This window comes from Dermacentor albipictus, chromosome 8 (genome assembly GCF_038994185.2).
Source record: "Dermacentor albipictus isolate Rhodes 1998 colony chromosome 8, USDA_Dalb.pri_finalv2, whole genome shotgun sequence".
NCBI lineage: Eukaryota > Metazoa > Arthropoda > Arachnida > Ixodida > Ixodidae > Dermacentor > Dermacentor albipictus.
In genome coordinates, this window is record NC_091828.1 from 99,129,207 (window position 1) to 99,146,462 (window position 17,256).

A 17,256-nucleotide genomic window follows, 5' to 3' on the forward strand; every position below is an offset into this window, starting at 1 on the left:
CCCAGCGCTAGCAGCGACCGACTGATACCGCTTTCTTGAGTCCGCTACCGCACTCACGAAAGACGTCGTGCACTTCCTGCAACTCGCATTAACCGTCCATCGATCCACACCGATGTTAGTAGTGGGGGACTTTAATGTTGACATAAAGACAAACAACAATTTCCTAACACTTATGCGGGAGAACATCCCGTTCCTCTCGCTCGTAACGCGTCCCACGGCTGTGACAACCTCGCGAGGCACTTGTATAGATCTCGTCTTTGAGAATCAAGCATTGGTGTACCAAGTCGAACATATATCAGTCTATTTCTCCGACCACAAAGCTTCCTTCATGACTGTCAAGAACTGTTAGTTCAGTCTTTGTTAAAGGAATACGTGTGAAAAATAAAAAAAATTCTGTGATAGCGCATACATGTGTTGCTCTATTTCTTTGCCTCAATCTATCGAAAAGGTGAAACAGCTTATTTGCTGCGCTCAAATTTCGCATTAGGAAGTAACGTAATCGTCGGTAATTTTTTTTGTTACGGATAGCGCATAATTAAGCTGTCAGAACAGCCAGCTTTTACCACTTGGGTTCGAAGAATTGTTGCAGTTATGTTGGCTTTATTACCGGTTGATTCCTGTAACACTGAGGCATACTGAACTAGAAGTGACACATATGCACCACCGAAAAAAAAAACAAAGCTGCCGTCCTCGCCTCACCCTCGCACTCTTTCACTCGTACCTACAGCCTACGGCGCCTGGCCACGGTGTTATCGCAATCGAACTTTATACGGAACATCACGGCGACGGCAGAAATGCGCCTACAGTCTACATGCAATTGGCTATCGCAATAAAAGTGCGGAATTCGCTCATTCGCCAATCACCGCGCTTGCGTGAGAAACGTGACGGAAAACACCGAGTTTCTTTTCACGAAGCGATCATACTTCACAGTCGAACTTGACACGGGAGCGTAGCGCACCCTACACATTGAATGCTGCGTTTAACGCGGAATGCCATGTAAACGTGACACGTCCAGCTACAGTGCGGGCTCCTTCGCTCTCAAATTTTTGCACGGAGGTGCAATATCGCGACGCATGAAGTTTAACGAAAAGGTTTGATGCATCAGTTAGCCGTCTCATCAGGAATAAACCACAATACCGTGTCGCGTACGGCGACGCTAGGGCAAAGAGTTTCGATTTTGCTTCAGCCAAAGCTCCCCTTCCCCCCCCCCTTCCTCCAACATCTTAAATGAACAACGCCCTCAAAAAAATGGCTGTGGCTTAGGTAAGGTTAAGCCCAGGATGCGAAGCATACTAGCCTTTATTTTAGTTGTTGAACCACTGTTTAGCCTGGTGAACTGCTGTTGCTTGGCTATATTTGGTTCGGCTAGACGAAGGAACAACTCATGCATTACTTCTGCGCCTTCAAGAGTGGAACGCGACAGCGTTCCCGTCGACCCGCCAAGGGGTGTAAGACAATGGGCTACAGGGCAGCGACTACGCGGCCCGCATTGGACGCGTTGAGCGTCGAGCAACGCAGCGTTCGGCGCGGCAACGAAATGTGCGCCTGAGCAAGCGACGCACGCCTGAGCCTTAGAAACAGCTCGTTTCTAAGGCAACACCGCATTCACTAGAGGCGCTTTTGTACCGCTTTGAAGCATCGTACTCGTGGCTCAGTGGTAGCGTCTCCGTCCCACACTCCGGAGACCCTGGATCGATTCCCACCCAGCCCGTCTTGCAAGAGTTGAGCCAAGGCCACTTCTCCTCTGTCGTGACGTCACGGTGTCACGTGATTTCATGGCGACACCGCCGCGCCTGAGGAGCTGGGTTGAGCTCTCGTAATATGCTTCGCATAAAAGGAAAGACAGAGACTTGTCGGCGAAAAGTCCCTCTACACTCCTTATTTTTCCCTTCTCCGCGATCCGCGGCGCCCCTACTATTGGCCAACTGACATCACGTGGGAAGGGCGTGCCGTCTTCGTTTGTTCACTCTCTCGCTGCGTCGCCATTTTCGCGGCGAAATCATGAATGGGCAGGTGTTGACACCCTTGTGGGTCGTTATTATTGTGCACGGTGCGGGTTGAGCGCATCGTGGCTTTATTAATTTCATGACGATAACGACCATGGTTGTTCGTATCGTGAGGTTAATGTGCTCGTGCTGTCTCTATTGTCGTCATGAGCTGCGCTTTGTCTTTACGAGCCAGAACCGATTCGGCGGAGACAGGAAGCTCTTCGCGATACCGCCCAGTGAGTGTGACCCTGCGAGAATGAGTATTTAGGATGCACAAAAGTGACCGGGAAAATGATCAAGCTCTGGCACTCGTCGCGGCTTTGGGAAGTAATTTTGCGGATACTATAAAGTAACAGTATATATTTCGGTTGGAACTTTCTGCCATGCGTTATTACCTCTTGGTTGCCATGCCACTGCCCGTTTAGCATGTTCCTGCCAACGACGCCGTCGCCTCACTGTGGGAGATGTTTAGACTGCAGACGAGTTCCTTTCCAAGTCTTTACATACTAAGCAGGATGTTCCCCACAGAATATTGCGCCGTATGCCCGTGGTGCGGAGAAAGTCCAACACTATAACACATCACATGGGAATGCGGGAGAAACAAGACATTCCACAAACATACAACACAAAGTGCGGTGCAGTGGGAGAGCCGCCTCACCAGCTGCGAGCTAGGAGTCCAAAGGGCCCTCATAGCACACGCAAGCGAGGTCGCCCGACTCAGTGGTGCCCTTTGGGTCCTCTTCAGCATTGGGCCCACCCAAGGCTGAAGAGGACCCATAGTTGTCAAGAATGAAGACTTAGTCCTCAACCTGCTAATATCTTAAAAAACCAATAAAGTTTTCCATTCCATTCCCTACTCTGCGCGTTCGCGGGAAGAAAGCGTGTGAGCATGTCACAGCGTACACCGAACAAGGCCACGAGGAGCTGCGCGATGACGTCACACTTCGAATGGGACATTGTACCAACGGTGCTGCCATGTGTGTACACGCACACCATCTACATGGTGCGAGTTGCTCACCTGAAGGACACGGACATGCCGTATCGTGTTCGCTGGCCAGCTTGTCCCTGTTTGACGAAGCTATGCACGGCGGCACTCTGTCGCTGGACCGCGAAATCGTTGTTTTTGTGAGACACTCCCAGCGAATGGAAAAACACGAAGTCGCAGAGGCCGTCGTCCGGGAAGTACAAGGGTTCCGGACCGTCCGTGACGGTGCACACCGTCAGTGCTTGGATGTGACCTGTAAACGCTGACGTCGATGACAGGCGAATCCGGTCTGCGGAAATCAGGAAAGCCGATGCATGTTTTACAACAGCGAAAAAAGCAACAGGCCGAGGTCATCGGAGGACAATGGCCGAAGTGAAGCGATTGCTTTCCGGCAAAGCTACTCAGACGCGGTGCTGCTCCACCAATGTCTCGTTACTCTATCATAAGATGCCAACAAACACTGACACCAAGGACAACATAGGGGAAATTACTTGTGCTTAATAAATGAAATAGAGAAACAATAATTTAATGGAAATTAAAGTGGATGAATAAAGAAGTTGCCGCAGGTTGGAAAGGAACCCACATCCTTCACATTTCGCGTGCGATGCTCTACCACACGAGCTAACGCGGCGCTGTTTCCCCATCCACTTTCTTTGGCATTTTTGTGCCCTAGTAGAACCCTGGTTGTTTCTTCATCGACTTTAATTACCATTAATTTATCGTTTCTTCATTCATCAAGCACAGGTAATTTCCCCTATGTTGTCCTTGGTGTCAGTGTTTGTTGCCTTCTTATGAGTAATAAAAATCGGGCCCCTCGGTTAACCCCCTTCCTTCTCGTTTACTGCGCTTAAATGAGAAATTTGAGGCATCAAACGCAAGAAATGAAGCATGCCAGTTTCGCCAAGTGGCATTTTCTTTCTTTCCTTTCTGTTTTTTATTTTCTTTATTTATGATCGAGGGTATGGGCCCGCCATTGTCGCTGATAGCGGTAAAATTATGGCACGCCATTCGTTCATAAGGGAGGTTTAGATGTTGCGCAATCAATGTTCACACTCTCTCTCTCTTTACCTCTTTCTCTTCCCCTTTCTGCCACACCCAGTGTAGGGTGGAAAATCGGATGCTCGTCTGGTTGACCTTCCCGCCTTTCCTGTCCTTACTCTCTCTCTCTCTTAGACAATCGCAGCAAATTTTTGCCGTCGCCGTGATGTCCCGCATAAAATCGAAGTGCAGAAGAATGAGAGCACGGCAGGCCGTATCGTTGCTACGGGTGCGAGGGGAAGCTTTCGAGGATGAGCCGAGGGCCGAGCCAACACCACCTAGATAGCACAAGGCCTGTTTACTCCGATTCATGACGTCACGCTACCTGGCCCGAAATTTCTATTGACAATGCTGGCGTGATGAAAGCGGTGACGTCAAAATCACTGTTGCCTACTCGGGAGCATCCCCATTAGATTCTATGGCAGTCGGGCCAGGTAGCATGACGTCATGGATCGGAGTGAAAGGGCCTTGTGCTATCTAGGTGGTGTTGGCCGAGCGATGCGCGCTCTCTCCCCGCGCGCCTAGCGTTGGCTGTCACGTGATCAAGCGCGCGCACACTCATCTATAGAGGAAGAGAGCCAACAGTGCAACATCCCGATTTCGCGAAAACAGTTGTTTGTGGCAAGTAAACAAAAGCTGTAGTATGTTACACTTCATATTTCTGTCATCAGCAATGCTGAAATTTAACACGCAATCATCCAACGGAGGTCTCTCTCAAATCGCCATTGAGTCGCGTGAGGTAAGGTTCCGTACCCGATCACTTAATCACAGCTCGGCTACATTCTTGACTATATTATGTTTTCTGCGCGCTTGTCTGCCTTGTTCATGGCCACGTCAATGAATCTCTCGAGTTTTCTTTCATTTTTTGATACGTGAAAACCCTGGTGCGAAGAAAGTCGGGGCAGACAAGATGCGCCTACCGGTTGTGGTCGACGGTGTCTTCGCTCTGTAGATGACCTGATGGACGACGTCTTCTTGACCACTGCCGCCACTGCCACCGATGCCGCCTCTTAGCACATCGTCGTCGTAGTCGGTTCCATCACCCTTTGCTGCAATAACGACCGCGAGAGAACAAATCCAACGTCTAGGTTCACATTCACCAAAGGAGCCTTAATGACCACTCGTAACCACCCTTATAAACAGTTATCAAGAGAAACGCTCAATAAATGAAGCTTTCAGAGACGTTCAACGTTCTGAAAACCTCGAAGCGTTCTTTTTTCTCCTTCGTACTTTTTCTGCCTGGAAACCACTTGGTCGAAGAAACGTTTGTAGTAATACAGGCTCACTTTTTTGTTGCCGTTCGGCAATGTTGTCTTAACTATTGAGAGCCGCCGCCAGTTAAAGGCAACAAAGAACCGAATCTCGAAAGCCTTAAATACACTAAGCTGAAATAGTACGTATCGCGGTGTCATTTTGCTTCGCATTCGTCCGTCCTTTGAGCTACGAATCTGGCAGGGTCATCTCAACGGTCATCCTGCAGGAAGTCTCGACATTTCCCCAGCTGCCCTGCAAACAGCTATCTCTGTAACAGCTATCGCTGTAACAGCTGTCTCTGTGAAACGCTTTCCGCGATGCTCCCGCAGAAAGCGCATACTCACTCACCCAATACATTGCTACACCCTTGCTGGACACCGCGTCAAGTTCCATGCGTGGAACAACAGACACCGCCGCAATAGCGAACGAGGAGCCTTGCAGGCACTTCGCGGGACCCGAATATTCACGTGATCTGAAGGATCTTAGCTTACCATACGGCATAGAGTTTCTAAAGATACCCTAGAGGGAAATGTGGCGCTAGTGTCTATGGGGGTTCTCATGAGCGTTGCCTCAACCTACATGGGAATGATGGGAAGTACAGGCTTCGGATTGACTTCGGTCTTTAAACTAGTGGCGTTTGCTTCTGGCGCAATAAACAAAGCTATACTAAAATATTATCGCGTAAAATTTAATTATATTTCTGCAGTATGTTATATAATGTACAACACGCTACATAAACTTTATATGACTTTGAGATGGAAGCATGGTTTACTATAGTTTGTCACCAGGACACACCAGGGTATGCATACTTGTGCGATTCTGTTCCCAATTTAACGCCAAAGAATAATTATTTATTCATTTTTGCAACAGCAAAACAACCGTGCATGTACTTATATAAAAATACTCATCAAGTATTTCTGGAAATAAAAATGTTGTATTTTGACAAAGCGTTGCGCCCTTGAGAGGAACGTTACAAGTGCCGTCTGCTACGACGCTTGCTCGATGCAAACGCGAGCGCAAACGACAGGCACTTGCGAACTCTCTCGCTCTTTCGAAAGGTTGCGTCGGCTGTTACGATTGCTGGACGTCTTCAAGTACGTTTAAGCACATCTGCTGCAGTACTAGCTAGGACGCTAGTGGCCTCCTACGAGTATGCTCCATCATATTTTATATTGGCGTACCGCTTCCGAAGCGTTACAGCGGGCTTTGCGGGTGCCCATTGTGCGACACAAGACTACAGCTAGGAAGCAGCTATCTTTCCTACCACAAGTAAGTTTGTGTTCTCAAAGTCCTAAAACACGCATTTTAATGAGCACATAAACGCGCACATAATGAAGCCCTCAGTAAAATTTGATTGTCAAGCCACTAGAAGTACAACTGTATATGTCTTGTATCAGTAGTGCCTTCTTTGTTCTATTCTGAAGTTTCATAAAGCACGTAACGCTACAGTGCCAACCTAACACACTTAACAAACAATTGTCCAAACGCTCAAAACATGTTCTTTCAACGTTTACGATGCCGCCGCTTTCTCGTCATGGCTTCGACGCCACACCGCGACACAAGCACCATCCCAGCCGCTGGCCCAGCGCGCTATCGCCACTCCGAGCAACATAACAAAGGCAGAGAGCTTTGCGTTGCACTGTCCGACTGCAGGTTGTAGCAATTGCGCTTGGAGCGAAACCAAAACTGCCAAAAAAATACTTGTACACTAGTTCGCCAGTCAACAGAATGCCAATCCGAAGCCTGTACTTCCCATCATTCCCATGATGGTTGAACGATCGCAGCGCCAGATTTGCCTCTAGGAATACTAATATGAAACTCTATGCCATACGGGAACACAAGCGCGAAGAGAACGTAACTGGACCTAGTGCCGTCTGGTGTTTGCATCACATATGTCCAAGCCGAGGCAATCCATTGGCACCGAATGCGCCGCTTTCAAACAGAAGCATCTTGCCGAAAGATGTCGGAAATTGGCTTGACTACTTGCCCAAATATTGTGCCTCAATGAAATTGCGAGCAACAAAGGTCTACAACGCTATTCACCCGTCGTGGTCCCTCAATGACTATGGTGTTGGGCTGCTGAGCACGAGGTGGCGGGATCGAATCCCGGCCATGGCGGCCGCATTTCGATGGGGGCGAAATGCCAAAACACCCGCGTACTTGTATTTACTGCGCGTTAAAGAACCCTAGGTGTTCGAAATTTCCGGAGTCTTCCACTACAGCCTGCCTCATTATCAGAAACTGGTTTAGGCCCGTTAAACACTATCATTTAATTTTTTTACAACGCTTTTCATTAACGATGCGTGATAGCATGGGTGAAGCTATAAATAAATAGGTAAATAAACAAATGGGTCACACTGCAACGAAGGCAAGAGACGGTGCTATCGTAGAAAATCCTGTTTTTATCTGCGACGGCAAGTTATTCCTAGTGTTTTTGCTGATTTGTGAAGACTTTTCTATGAAGCTTTTTGTGTTTCATATGTGCCTTCGAGAGGTGCAACCAGGTCGAATTTCATTCGCGATAAAAATAAATATGTAATGATAGCACTCGCTCATATCATGTTCCATAAAGAACCATTGGCTGCTTCACCGATGATCTATGCGCATATGCACGTGTTCTAGAACTACCATGTGCAAGAAAATCATTTCATTCGCACTTTATGAGAAGAGTTCGCTTCGTCGAGCGTGGCATATGCAAACGCTAAGCACGGTGTCCTCGCCAAATACCCTCCGTTAGCTGATAGCACACGTAAATAGCAGTACCCCGTGTATATACGGCGGATATAGAGCGCATCCTATGTTTTTACATAAGGAAACACCGCGATTTTCTTTGCGTATGCTATTCTAAATCTGCTTATTAACTAACGTGGCACCCAGTAATTAAATTTTCGTATTTTATTGTCCTTTTGAAGCTATCGCAAAGTGTTTGCTCTCAAATTCTTTTGTTTAGGGCTGAACAGATTCTTACAATAGGTTACACGGCCTTACGGGATATTCAACACGAAAACTAAGCAAGGCGTTGTGGTGTGCGTTAAATAAACATATCTCATTTACCTGTCAAACCCACCCGTGGTTTCAAGGCTGTTGAAGACAATTCATTAGGCCCAATGCGGCGTTTTCATGCCAAGGCGTCTCGTGAGGCTTGCAGAAGCCGGGATAGCCGCGAACTATCTTGGAAACTGCGTGGGCCAGGCATTCGTAACTTGCGACTCAAGTAAGCCGAGAGGAGGTGGAAGATTTATTCACATTTATCCGGCGATCAGCGACTACCAGAGCGTAGCAACATCGTGTATTCCCACTGAAGAGGGAGCCACGGATGCCGACAGTTTCACGGCGCTGCTTCTTGGCTTACGTAAACATTAACTGCGTAAGTTTAACTCGGCAAATGTTCTATTACAATCGCGTTAGAGAGATATCGCTTTACTCGGGCTATCGCTTTATTCAAACATTTCTGGTTTTCATACCAGGGTCCATGCATTTCGGGTCACATAATGCGACGCGCATCGGCGACGGACTGTGCTTAATTGAGAGTTTTACAAAAGCATTTCCAACCAAACGTAAGTGCATTACGTACGTAGAGAAATAGCTTTTGCCTCACTGCGCATGTTCCGTACGCGTCATCGGTTTCTGCGGTGTGCGCATGCTGTGCTAGCGTACGTTGTTTGACGAGTTTGACCAAATTGGCTTAATATACGTTATGCTTGAAATAAGCAATAGCGTACTGAAACACAGAGGCCACCAACGGCTCCCACTTCAGCGTGAATTCCCGCGGTGGCTGCGCTGTCGTTACCGTTGCTCATTAGTAAAAGCTCCAATGAGCTTTCGCTTCCTCTAAACTGACCTTAAAAGGTAGTTACGAGTACATCCGTAGCGCGTCCCAATTCCGAGATCAATGGGCGATTCCGGCATCCGTTGGGATAACGAGACGCGCCGGCACAGAAAGGAAAGCGTGGCTGCTAATGGACTGCCTTGCCTTGGATATGTATGGCACGAGACACCAGAGGGCGCCCCGCCTTTCGGCGCCTTCCTTAAGGTTTTAGCGCCTTCTTTATGAAGTGCCTTCCTTGTGAAGGCGCTAGCGTTTATCGTACCAGGCGACAAACGCTAATTTGAAACTGTCTAAATACGAAGTGCGAAGCCGTAAAACACGCACGGCGGTGCACGGGGCAGCACGCACGGTAGTTCTTCGCGTTGTTTCGTTATCCACTCGGAGAGGCAAACACCGCTGCGACGGCCACACCAAAACGGGGCGGAAGCTCCTTGAACGTATCTTTCACGTGACGGGTACCGACAGACAAGGCAGCTGCTAACGAGCGTAATCACAAATTTCCCCGCCGTAAATGTCCTAACTGCCGATCGCGATGCGTTTCAACATGCGTTTTACGAGCTCCCACACTCTCGGAGTGCCCTTAACTATGGCTTCCTGAGAGCCCATGTGATTTGAACATTACACCACTTATCAAGATGTAGTAAATTTCGTGTTCCGATGACTTCTTTATGACGAGCGTTTACTGTACGAGTCGGTACGACACAGTGGCTCATGTCAAGAGCAGCGATTCGCGCAGCACAGGACAACAGCAACGCACAACGCGCCGCTCGGCGTGTGCGCCTCTCTTCTTTTATGCGAAGCATATTACGAGAGCTCAACCCAGCTCCTCAGGCGCGGCGGTGTCGCCTTGAAACCACGTGACACCGTGACGTCACGACAGAGGAGAAGTGGCTTTGGCTCAACTCTTGCAAGACGGGGGATGGGTGGGAATCGAACCAGGGTCTCCGGAGTGTGGGACGGAGACGCTACCACTGAGCCACGAGTACGATGCTTCAAAGTGGTACAAAAGCGCCTCTAGTGAATGCGGTGTTGCCTTAGAAACGAGCTGTTTCTGAGGCGTGCGTCTCTTGCTCAGGCGCACATTTCGTTGCCGCGCCGAACGCTGCTTTGCTCGACGCTCACCGCGTCCAATGCGGGGCGCGTAGTCGCTGCCCTGTAGCCCATTGTCTTACACCCCTTGGCGGGTCGACGGGAACGCTGTCGCGTTCCACTCTTGAAGGCGAAGCAGTAATGCATGAGTTGTTTCTTCGTCTAGCCGAACCAAATATAGCCAAGCAACAGCAGTTCACCAGGCTAAACAGTGGTTCAACAACTAAAATAAAGGCTAGTATGCTTCGCATCCTGGGCTTAACCTTACCTAAGCCACAGCCATTTTTGCCTTACTGCAAGTTAGATTAGGTTGCGTGGTCCAAAGAAAGGAGGAACTCCTGGCGCATGCACGTTGAGGTCGACGCGCTACTTCCACACGCTAGAAAAGCACTTGCGTTTGCTTGCCCATATACGCTATTTAAAAAAAAAAAGAACGCCTACTAAGCGGCAATGTTGCTGCTTACGTTTACTGCTCAAGATCACCAGCAAGAAGACGGCGGCTATCAGCGTGCAGGCGAGAAGGGCACCGATGACTGTACTCAGGCACCACTTGCTGGCGTTCCCCTTAGGGCTGGAGGAACACGAATCGAACAGGGTGTGTTATGAAGGCCTCTCTTTATACCACGTGAGAGAAACATGTTAGATAAACAGCCAAGAGGCTGTCGCCAAAAGTGTGCGCGTGCAACAGAAGTGAATACTGGTTTACTTACTCCTCATCTGCGAAACGGAGTGAGAAAAGAAATGCCATTAGTGACGCTGTTTCTACGAGCTACGTTGTACATGCACTCGATTCCGTTTCTCTACAAGCAACCAACACTCCTAGATACGGTCCACAAGACACTCGCGTCTTCTATTTTGTCGAGTATTCTGCCACACAATTTCAGTCCTGAGAAGCAGCGCAGCCATTTTCGTGAAGCTTGACGCTTTTTAGGAGCCTTGTTTAAGCGCATTTCGAGTCTACGTAATCGAGGATGACTGTAGCGACTCTGCTGCCCAAGAGATGCCATGTTTTCCTACTTTGCTCCAATGTGGCTACATTTCAGACCTCTTAGCAAAATTTCTGTTTGAATTGAGTAACAGATTACTGTTTAGCATGCTTCGGGTATCAGCAACGAGTACCTTCTGTGGCGACTGGGGGTCTGAAGATGTTGCATATTCTTTCCTATCCGTAGAGGAGTAAGGGAACGTGGGGCTGGGCCATATATCCAAGACGTTTTACGCACAAGTTTATATTACGTATTACAAGTTTCAAATAAGTATGGAGAAATAGGGTCACGAGTAAGTTGCAGCAGCCGATGACTCCAGCCGTCCGTCGCTCTTTTTATGCCCTGCGTGGTGACCGTTCAGTCGCCTCCCCCAATCCGGCGTCAGGAGACCGATGACCTCAGGTCCCTCGGAAGGTGGCTTTGTCGGAAGCATACGTACATCACTAGGCACAAACAAGAGATGGGGAATAGCACACTGACCCGGGCTCCGGCGTGTACGCGCCAAGTTGGGCGGCCTAGAGGTGAAGGACCGTCGCCTCGCTAATTGCCCCAACCTCTCTTGACAGAGGTATTCCAGTGGTTGCCAAAAGGCATCCAATTTGAGAACAATTTTGGCGAGGCCGTCGGCGCGTTCCCCATGATTGCGCTATTCGTGACCGCAGATTGTCGTGGGTGACGTGAGTGATTCTATTTGGCTTTGTGCGGTCGTGTGAGCTAGCGGCCGTCAGGGTGAACTCAGTGCCGATGAGCGTCTGTGGAAGTTAGTGTGCACGTGAACGTGGCCGTAAACGAATAATTATGAATGAGTCAGTGCCCGCTTACACATTGCAGATAGACGTATGCAGAAGACGTATGCTTCTCTGTAGTGAATGGCGGTAGCTTGTCTGATTACGTACTTGGCTATGTCTTCTTTCGTCTATATTCTGTGCTGTCTAGTCTTTTTTGGTCATTATCAGGAATTATGCAAACTAGTCTTTGAGCTTCACATATATGAATACCCTACTGCTTCCCTTTCTTGTGTTTCCCACTGTTGACATCCTGCACATTCAACGCGCGCACTCACGCACTCTCATTTTTCTTTTTAATACAGCGGGCGAAGTAATTTAGAAAAGAAGCTTACCGTATCTTTCAGCTGGAAACAGACAACGGAGAACCATCGGTTTATAGTTGTCCGTGTTTTGTCGCGAGAGACAAGACAATCAAAAAGGCGGGCAGGAGTTGGTCCTGCCGTCACATGATTCCGAGTCTCTGAACTAAATTACTGCGAATAGCATTTTCTAAACATGCACAAGCATCCAGAAATTGCGAGCAACGTCACCAAAGAGTAGTTGGAGACCTCCGAACAGACCAAGCTGCCTTGCCTCCTCCCACAACCCTTTCCATAAGAAAAAACCTGCAAGTTGCAACAAAGGGCCTTCCAACTATACAATCATGAAGTAAGTTTCTACAGTGTTCAGAAATCTCCGAGAAATATTAAAAAATGTGTTAAACTTCGGAGCGAATGCCCAAGCGGATCAAGTGCGATGGAAGTACTCAGCGCATTTCGAGGTCATTGCACTCGTAGGGGGTCGCCTTTTCGTGTGCTTCCGCGATTGCATCATCTCCTGTGTGGAGATCTAAAAAAAAGCAGGTGTTTTGCTCCAATGCAGATCTTCGCTGCGGCGCGCCCACATCGCAAGAGCTCTCGCATTACATTCCCGGACAGACCATAATGCTGCTACGCGAACACAATCCACCAATCAGCGATCGCGACGCGCCCATGACGTCACTAGGCTCAGTGCGGTGACACGGGTGGCGAGTGTTGTGTACGAAAACAAGCGGGCACCCTCTGGTTCAGTTCTTGGCTGATTAGAACCCACACTAACAAAAACTAACGCCTTAATCAAGGTTCACGGCATGGCAAACTTTCACATCGGAGTGCAATTTTTCCTGTGCACAATAGCCGCCCAAGACAATTAAACGGCTGCGTTTATTTATTTGCTTAATTGTTTATTTTGCAATATATAAGAAATAGCGTATACTATAAACTATTAGCATTGCTCAGGAAGATAGAAGAAGTTTCCAAATGAGATAAGGTAAAATTAATGTTTTAAAGAATATTTTCAACGCCCGTTAGAAAACTCGGGGCACCAAGAATTTCCCAGGAGGAATAATGCCATTCTGCAATCATGTGAGTGAAAAAATGAATATTTAAATGCATTAATGCCTCACTTTTACGTACAATTGTTTTTTACTATTGTCCCTCCTGCTGGAAATATAATGGGGTGCTTTCAAATGTTTGTTTTTATCAACGCCTGTCTGGTGGTAGTACATTTGAAACAAAACGTTTATGCGAAGCAACTTCCAACGCAATGCCAATGGTGTCTAGACGAGATCAACTACGATGTCGCAGCTTCTAACCAAAAAAATTACAATAGCCAGTGACGAATCTTGTGGAGCGCTTCCGAACCCTTTCTAGTTTGTCTCTAGGCATTCCGGTACTCGGATCCCATGCTACGGATACATACTAAACTATGGGCTCTATGATAGTAAAATAAAGTGTATCATTTTTATACACCCCCCTCTTTCTGGTCAGATAACTTCGATGAAACTCTGGCGCTTCCTCGTAAGCGAGTGCTATCACGGCCGCAGTTCCACTTCGGGACGCATGCAGGTGAAGATACTTGGGATTTGGCGGCCTTGACAATGTCTTGGACTCATATTGGCATTCAAAATTACAACAAGAAAGTCGCATTTTCGCCCGAAAGGCGAAGCACTGACTGCGATGGCAAATTAGTGGAGAGCTACGCGAAGTAATGATAGCTGTTTTATCTGCGGTATAAACTTAACAGAAGCGTACCAACTAAATTAACAGGCATGGTGTCACGTGCGCTCAAGCAAACATGATGAAATCTGGCTCGATGACCGCGGAAAGTCGCTTCAAAACGCCGGAGCGAGGAAGCGCGGCAGCAGCGGCGAGCGAATGGACCTTCGTGCCGCGTCTCACATCGACGCGAACTAAGCCGCGGAAACACAGCGCGCGCTGTGTCCGTCGCAGATGGCTTTCAAGATACAGCGGTATCGGTGCCGGAGTAGAACGCTCCTCCCCTTCCCTGCGCTCCTCGCGGTGCCTTGCGCGCGACGGAAGACAGCGCGCTTCCTCCCTGCTTCCCTCCCCTGCCTGTGCAAGGTTGCACCGCGAACGCCCGTACACCCTCGCTCGCATTCACTGGCACGCAGAGCAAACGGCACGTGGCGACGATTTTATCGCCCTTATCCTTAATAGAGAACCTCACGGCGACGGAAGACAGCGCGCTTCCTCCCTGCTTCCCTCCGCTGCGTGTGTAATGTTGCGCCGCGAACGCCGGCACACCCTCGCTCGCTTTCACTGGCACACAGAGCATACGGCACGTGGCGACGATTTTATTGCCCTTGGACTTAATACAGAACCTCAAGGCAACGGCAATGGCAGAAATTCGCCTGGTGTCCCATGTAATTGCTATCGCAATAAAAAAAAACAGCTCTAAGTGAAAGCTGTTTTATAACAAACTATTCATAAATCTCTTGGTTCTTGGCCTACTTGTTGTCGAAACAAATAGGCGCAAGGATGCGTGAGCGAACAATTGGAGTACGTGGTCTTTTCAAATGAGACGCTATTTCAACAAATCTTAGAAGCGGACACCATTCTGGCCACTTACTCTCCATTGAGGTCAGTCCTGTTGGGTAATCTGAAAGATGAAAAGTGTTTTGCAGATCGAAGCAACTTCCAGTAAAGTCGGTCACGTAAAGCTGACGTGGAACCAGAACACACGGCTAAATACACTTATAAGAGTGCCCGAGCGTAGGTCAAATCAACGGAACAAAACCTAGCGTATGCTTGACACGACAGGCTGGAGAAAAATAATAATGAGGAAAAGCCGGTAGAGATGCCATCTTCAAGCTGCCACGCCAACACATAATTTCACCTTCGCGACGCCGCAGCTTTGGGAGCATTTGCGCTTGTTGACGAAATGAAAAACTATTGTGGTGAATTCAAAACTAAGCAATAGGTTGCGCCTCAAGCTTTTCTTATTATACTGCCGGCATTAAGGATGTTCAAATTTCCGAATAATGCTGCTAATTCCGCGACGCCAGCTCGGTGTCATCAGCACCTTGGTTTGTGCGAGATATTAAAAAAAAAGGTGAAACCTTCATCCCTAATTCTCTCTCCTGGAAAACACCCCAAAAAAGTGCAAATGTAACCATGAAAGAATGGCCTTTCAGTTTACGATCACTATGATTTCGCATGAGTTTCCATATGGAGGCCCAGAATACCCCCAATATAGATACCGCAATAAAATCTTAGAAATGAACACCGCACTGTTGCCACTTACACATCGAACTGGTCGCTCCGCCATATTGAGCTGAAGATTAAAAAAAAAGAGAGACAACAGAGACGGCACAGTTGGTCACAGTGAAGAGATCTAGATTTGCGTGAAGCCTGTGTTTAAATGCGACTGTACAGCTCTACGCCACGCAACCATAAGATATCCCTACAGTTAAACGCCTCTGCCCCATTTTGCATTCCTAGTTGCTCGTAGTAACACCGCTGCACTACAAGTATTGAAGGATTTACTTACACGTGAACCCAGTAGTCGCGTAGGTGGTATCTGTGAACGGAAAGGCGGGGCCAAAAGTTAAGGACATTTGTCATAGAAATGTTTTTTTTCCCCTAATTTCTGCGAACCTGGTTTGCAGCATCTGTATATACATGTTACGTACACTCTCGAAAGAAACAGTATGTTGTAAGCTTACCCCCCCTTGGGCTACATTTAACGTTAATTGTTACATCAAAAATCTTCAACCCTGCTTCTTCAAAAACTGTGTGTTTTACGACGAAAGGAAAGGCCCGGTCAGAAAATTTGCAATTTTTTAAGGACTTCCTACAGGGGTAGGGGGGGAGCATTATGATTTACCTTAAAATAGCCATCGACTTGCTGCCGTGGAGGCTCTGTGAAAACCGCGTTCTACTTCTGAACACAAAGTCGCTGGTTCTACTCCCGACGGTGGTGGGCAGTTGTCCGATGACAAACAGTTTTACAACTGCGCAAACAAACGACCATGCGAAGAGAGAGCACAAAGCGACAGGCGCAGTATCCTTCAAGGACAGTGCCTGTCCAAGTGTGTTCCCTCTCTGGAGTCGTTAATTCGTGCAGTGATAAAACTGTTCGCTAATATGCACCAGCTCGCCCAACAAGAAGTTCTTCAAAGCTACATTTGCCCAATGACGTTAATTCGACTCATTGAGCGCGCGCCATCCTTACGTTGCAGGCTAAAGAGACCCATCCCGGCTTGTCGAAATGTATCAGGAACCTTCCACTTAGGGGCCTCTAAATATAGCCTAGTGTCAGCTTGATACGTCACAATCCCACTCAACCGCCGACGAAATGAAGGAACTAATCAACCAAAAGTGCCAACGTATGCCCTCAACCAAGTCCCAGTGATAGCGGTCAAGAAGCGTCCCCGACTACGAGATGGGTGAGCGAAAACGGCGTACGCTGATTAAAAAAATGGCCTTGAATGACAAACGGCTAATATTGCGGAAACAGCACGTACCCATCTCGCTGGGAAAGAAAGGCGGTTGTAGCAGGCCTGGCTGACTCGATAACAATGGCTTCCGCTTCTTGGCCCTTCGTCTTCGTTATTGTCGTTGCGTTTCTTTTAAATTTGGCACGTGCCCACGAGAAACGGTTTTGCCAAACGTTCGCCATCGAAACAGCACAACATTATTTTTCTTTTTGCCGCCACCTTGATCCTAAATAATACAACTGGGAAAAGAAAAAATTTGAATATAAACCTAAGTGTAACGAAGAAACGCTGCTACTTTGGGATGGTGATGACTGTTTCGTCGGTAGGTTCAAAGTTAAACCAAATGCAGCCCACATGGAGGGGATGACCAGGACAGGGGATTCCATGCAATCATCTTAATCCCTGCCATTGTTTCGAAAACTCTCCCTTACCGCGCACCTGAATAGAAGCAGCGTGGTTGGACGTGAAAAGAAGAAAACAAGGAAGTGTACTCAGCACATACCCACATTGACAAGCGCCTTCAATAGTCTACAGAACAAT

The 17,256-nt window shown here is 48.0% G+C and overlaps 1 protein-coding gene across 3 annotated transcripts in view; it reads right to left on the minus strand.

The window, feature by feature from the left end:
- The window catches only part of LOC139048893 (uncharacterized), a 45,377-nt gene extending 28,555 nt beyond the window's left edge, over positions 1–16,822 (minus strand). For all 3 annotated transcript variants that reach the window (XR_011508026.1, XM_070523817.1, XM_070523818.1), the window contains exons 1-4: positions 16,744–16,822; positions 15,768–15,797; positions 4,932–5,060; positions 3,007–3,262 (exon numbers count right to left, since the gene is read on the minus strand). Coding sequence is in view for 2 of the 3 variants with exons in the window: in XM_070523817.1 (XP_070379918.1) it covers positions 3,007–3,262; positions 4,932–5,060; positions 15,768–15,797; positions 16,744–16,747 (419 nt within the window). In the remaining variant the exon portion in view is untranslated. The remainder of the gene's footprint in view (positions 1–3,006; positions 3,263–4,931; positions 5,061–15,767; positions 15,798–16,743) is intronic.
- Positions 16,823–17,256: the final 434 nt, after the last annotated feature.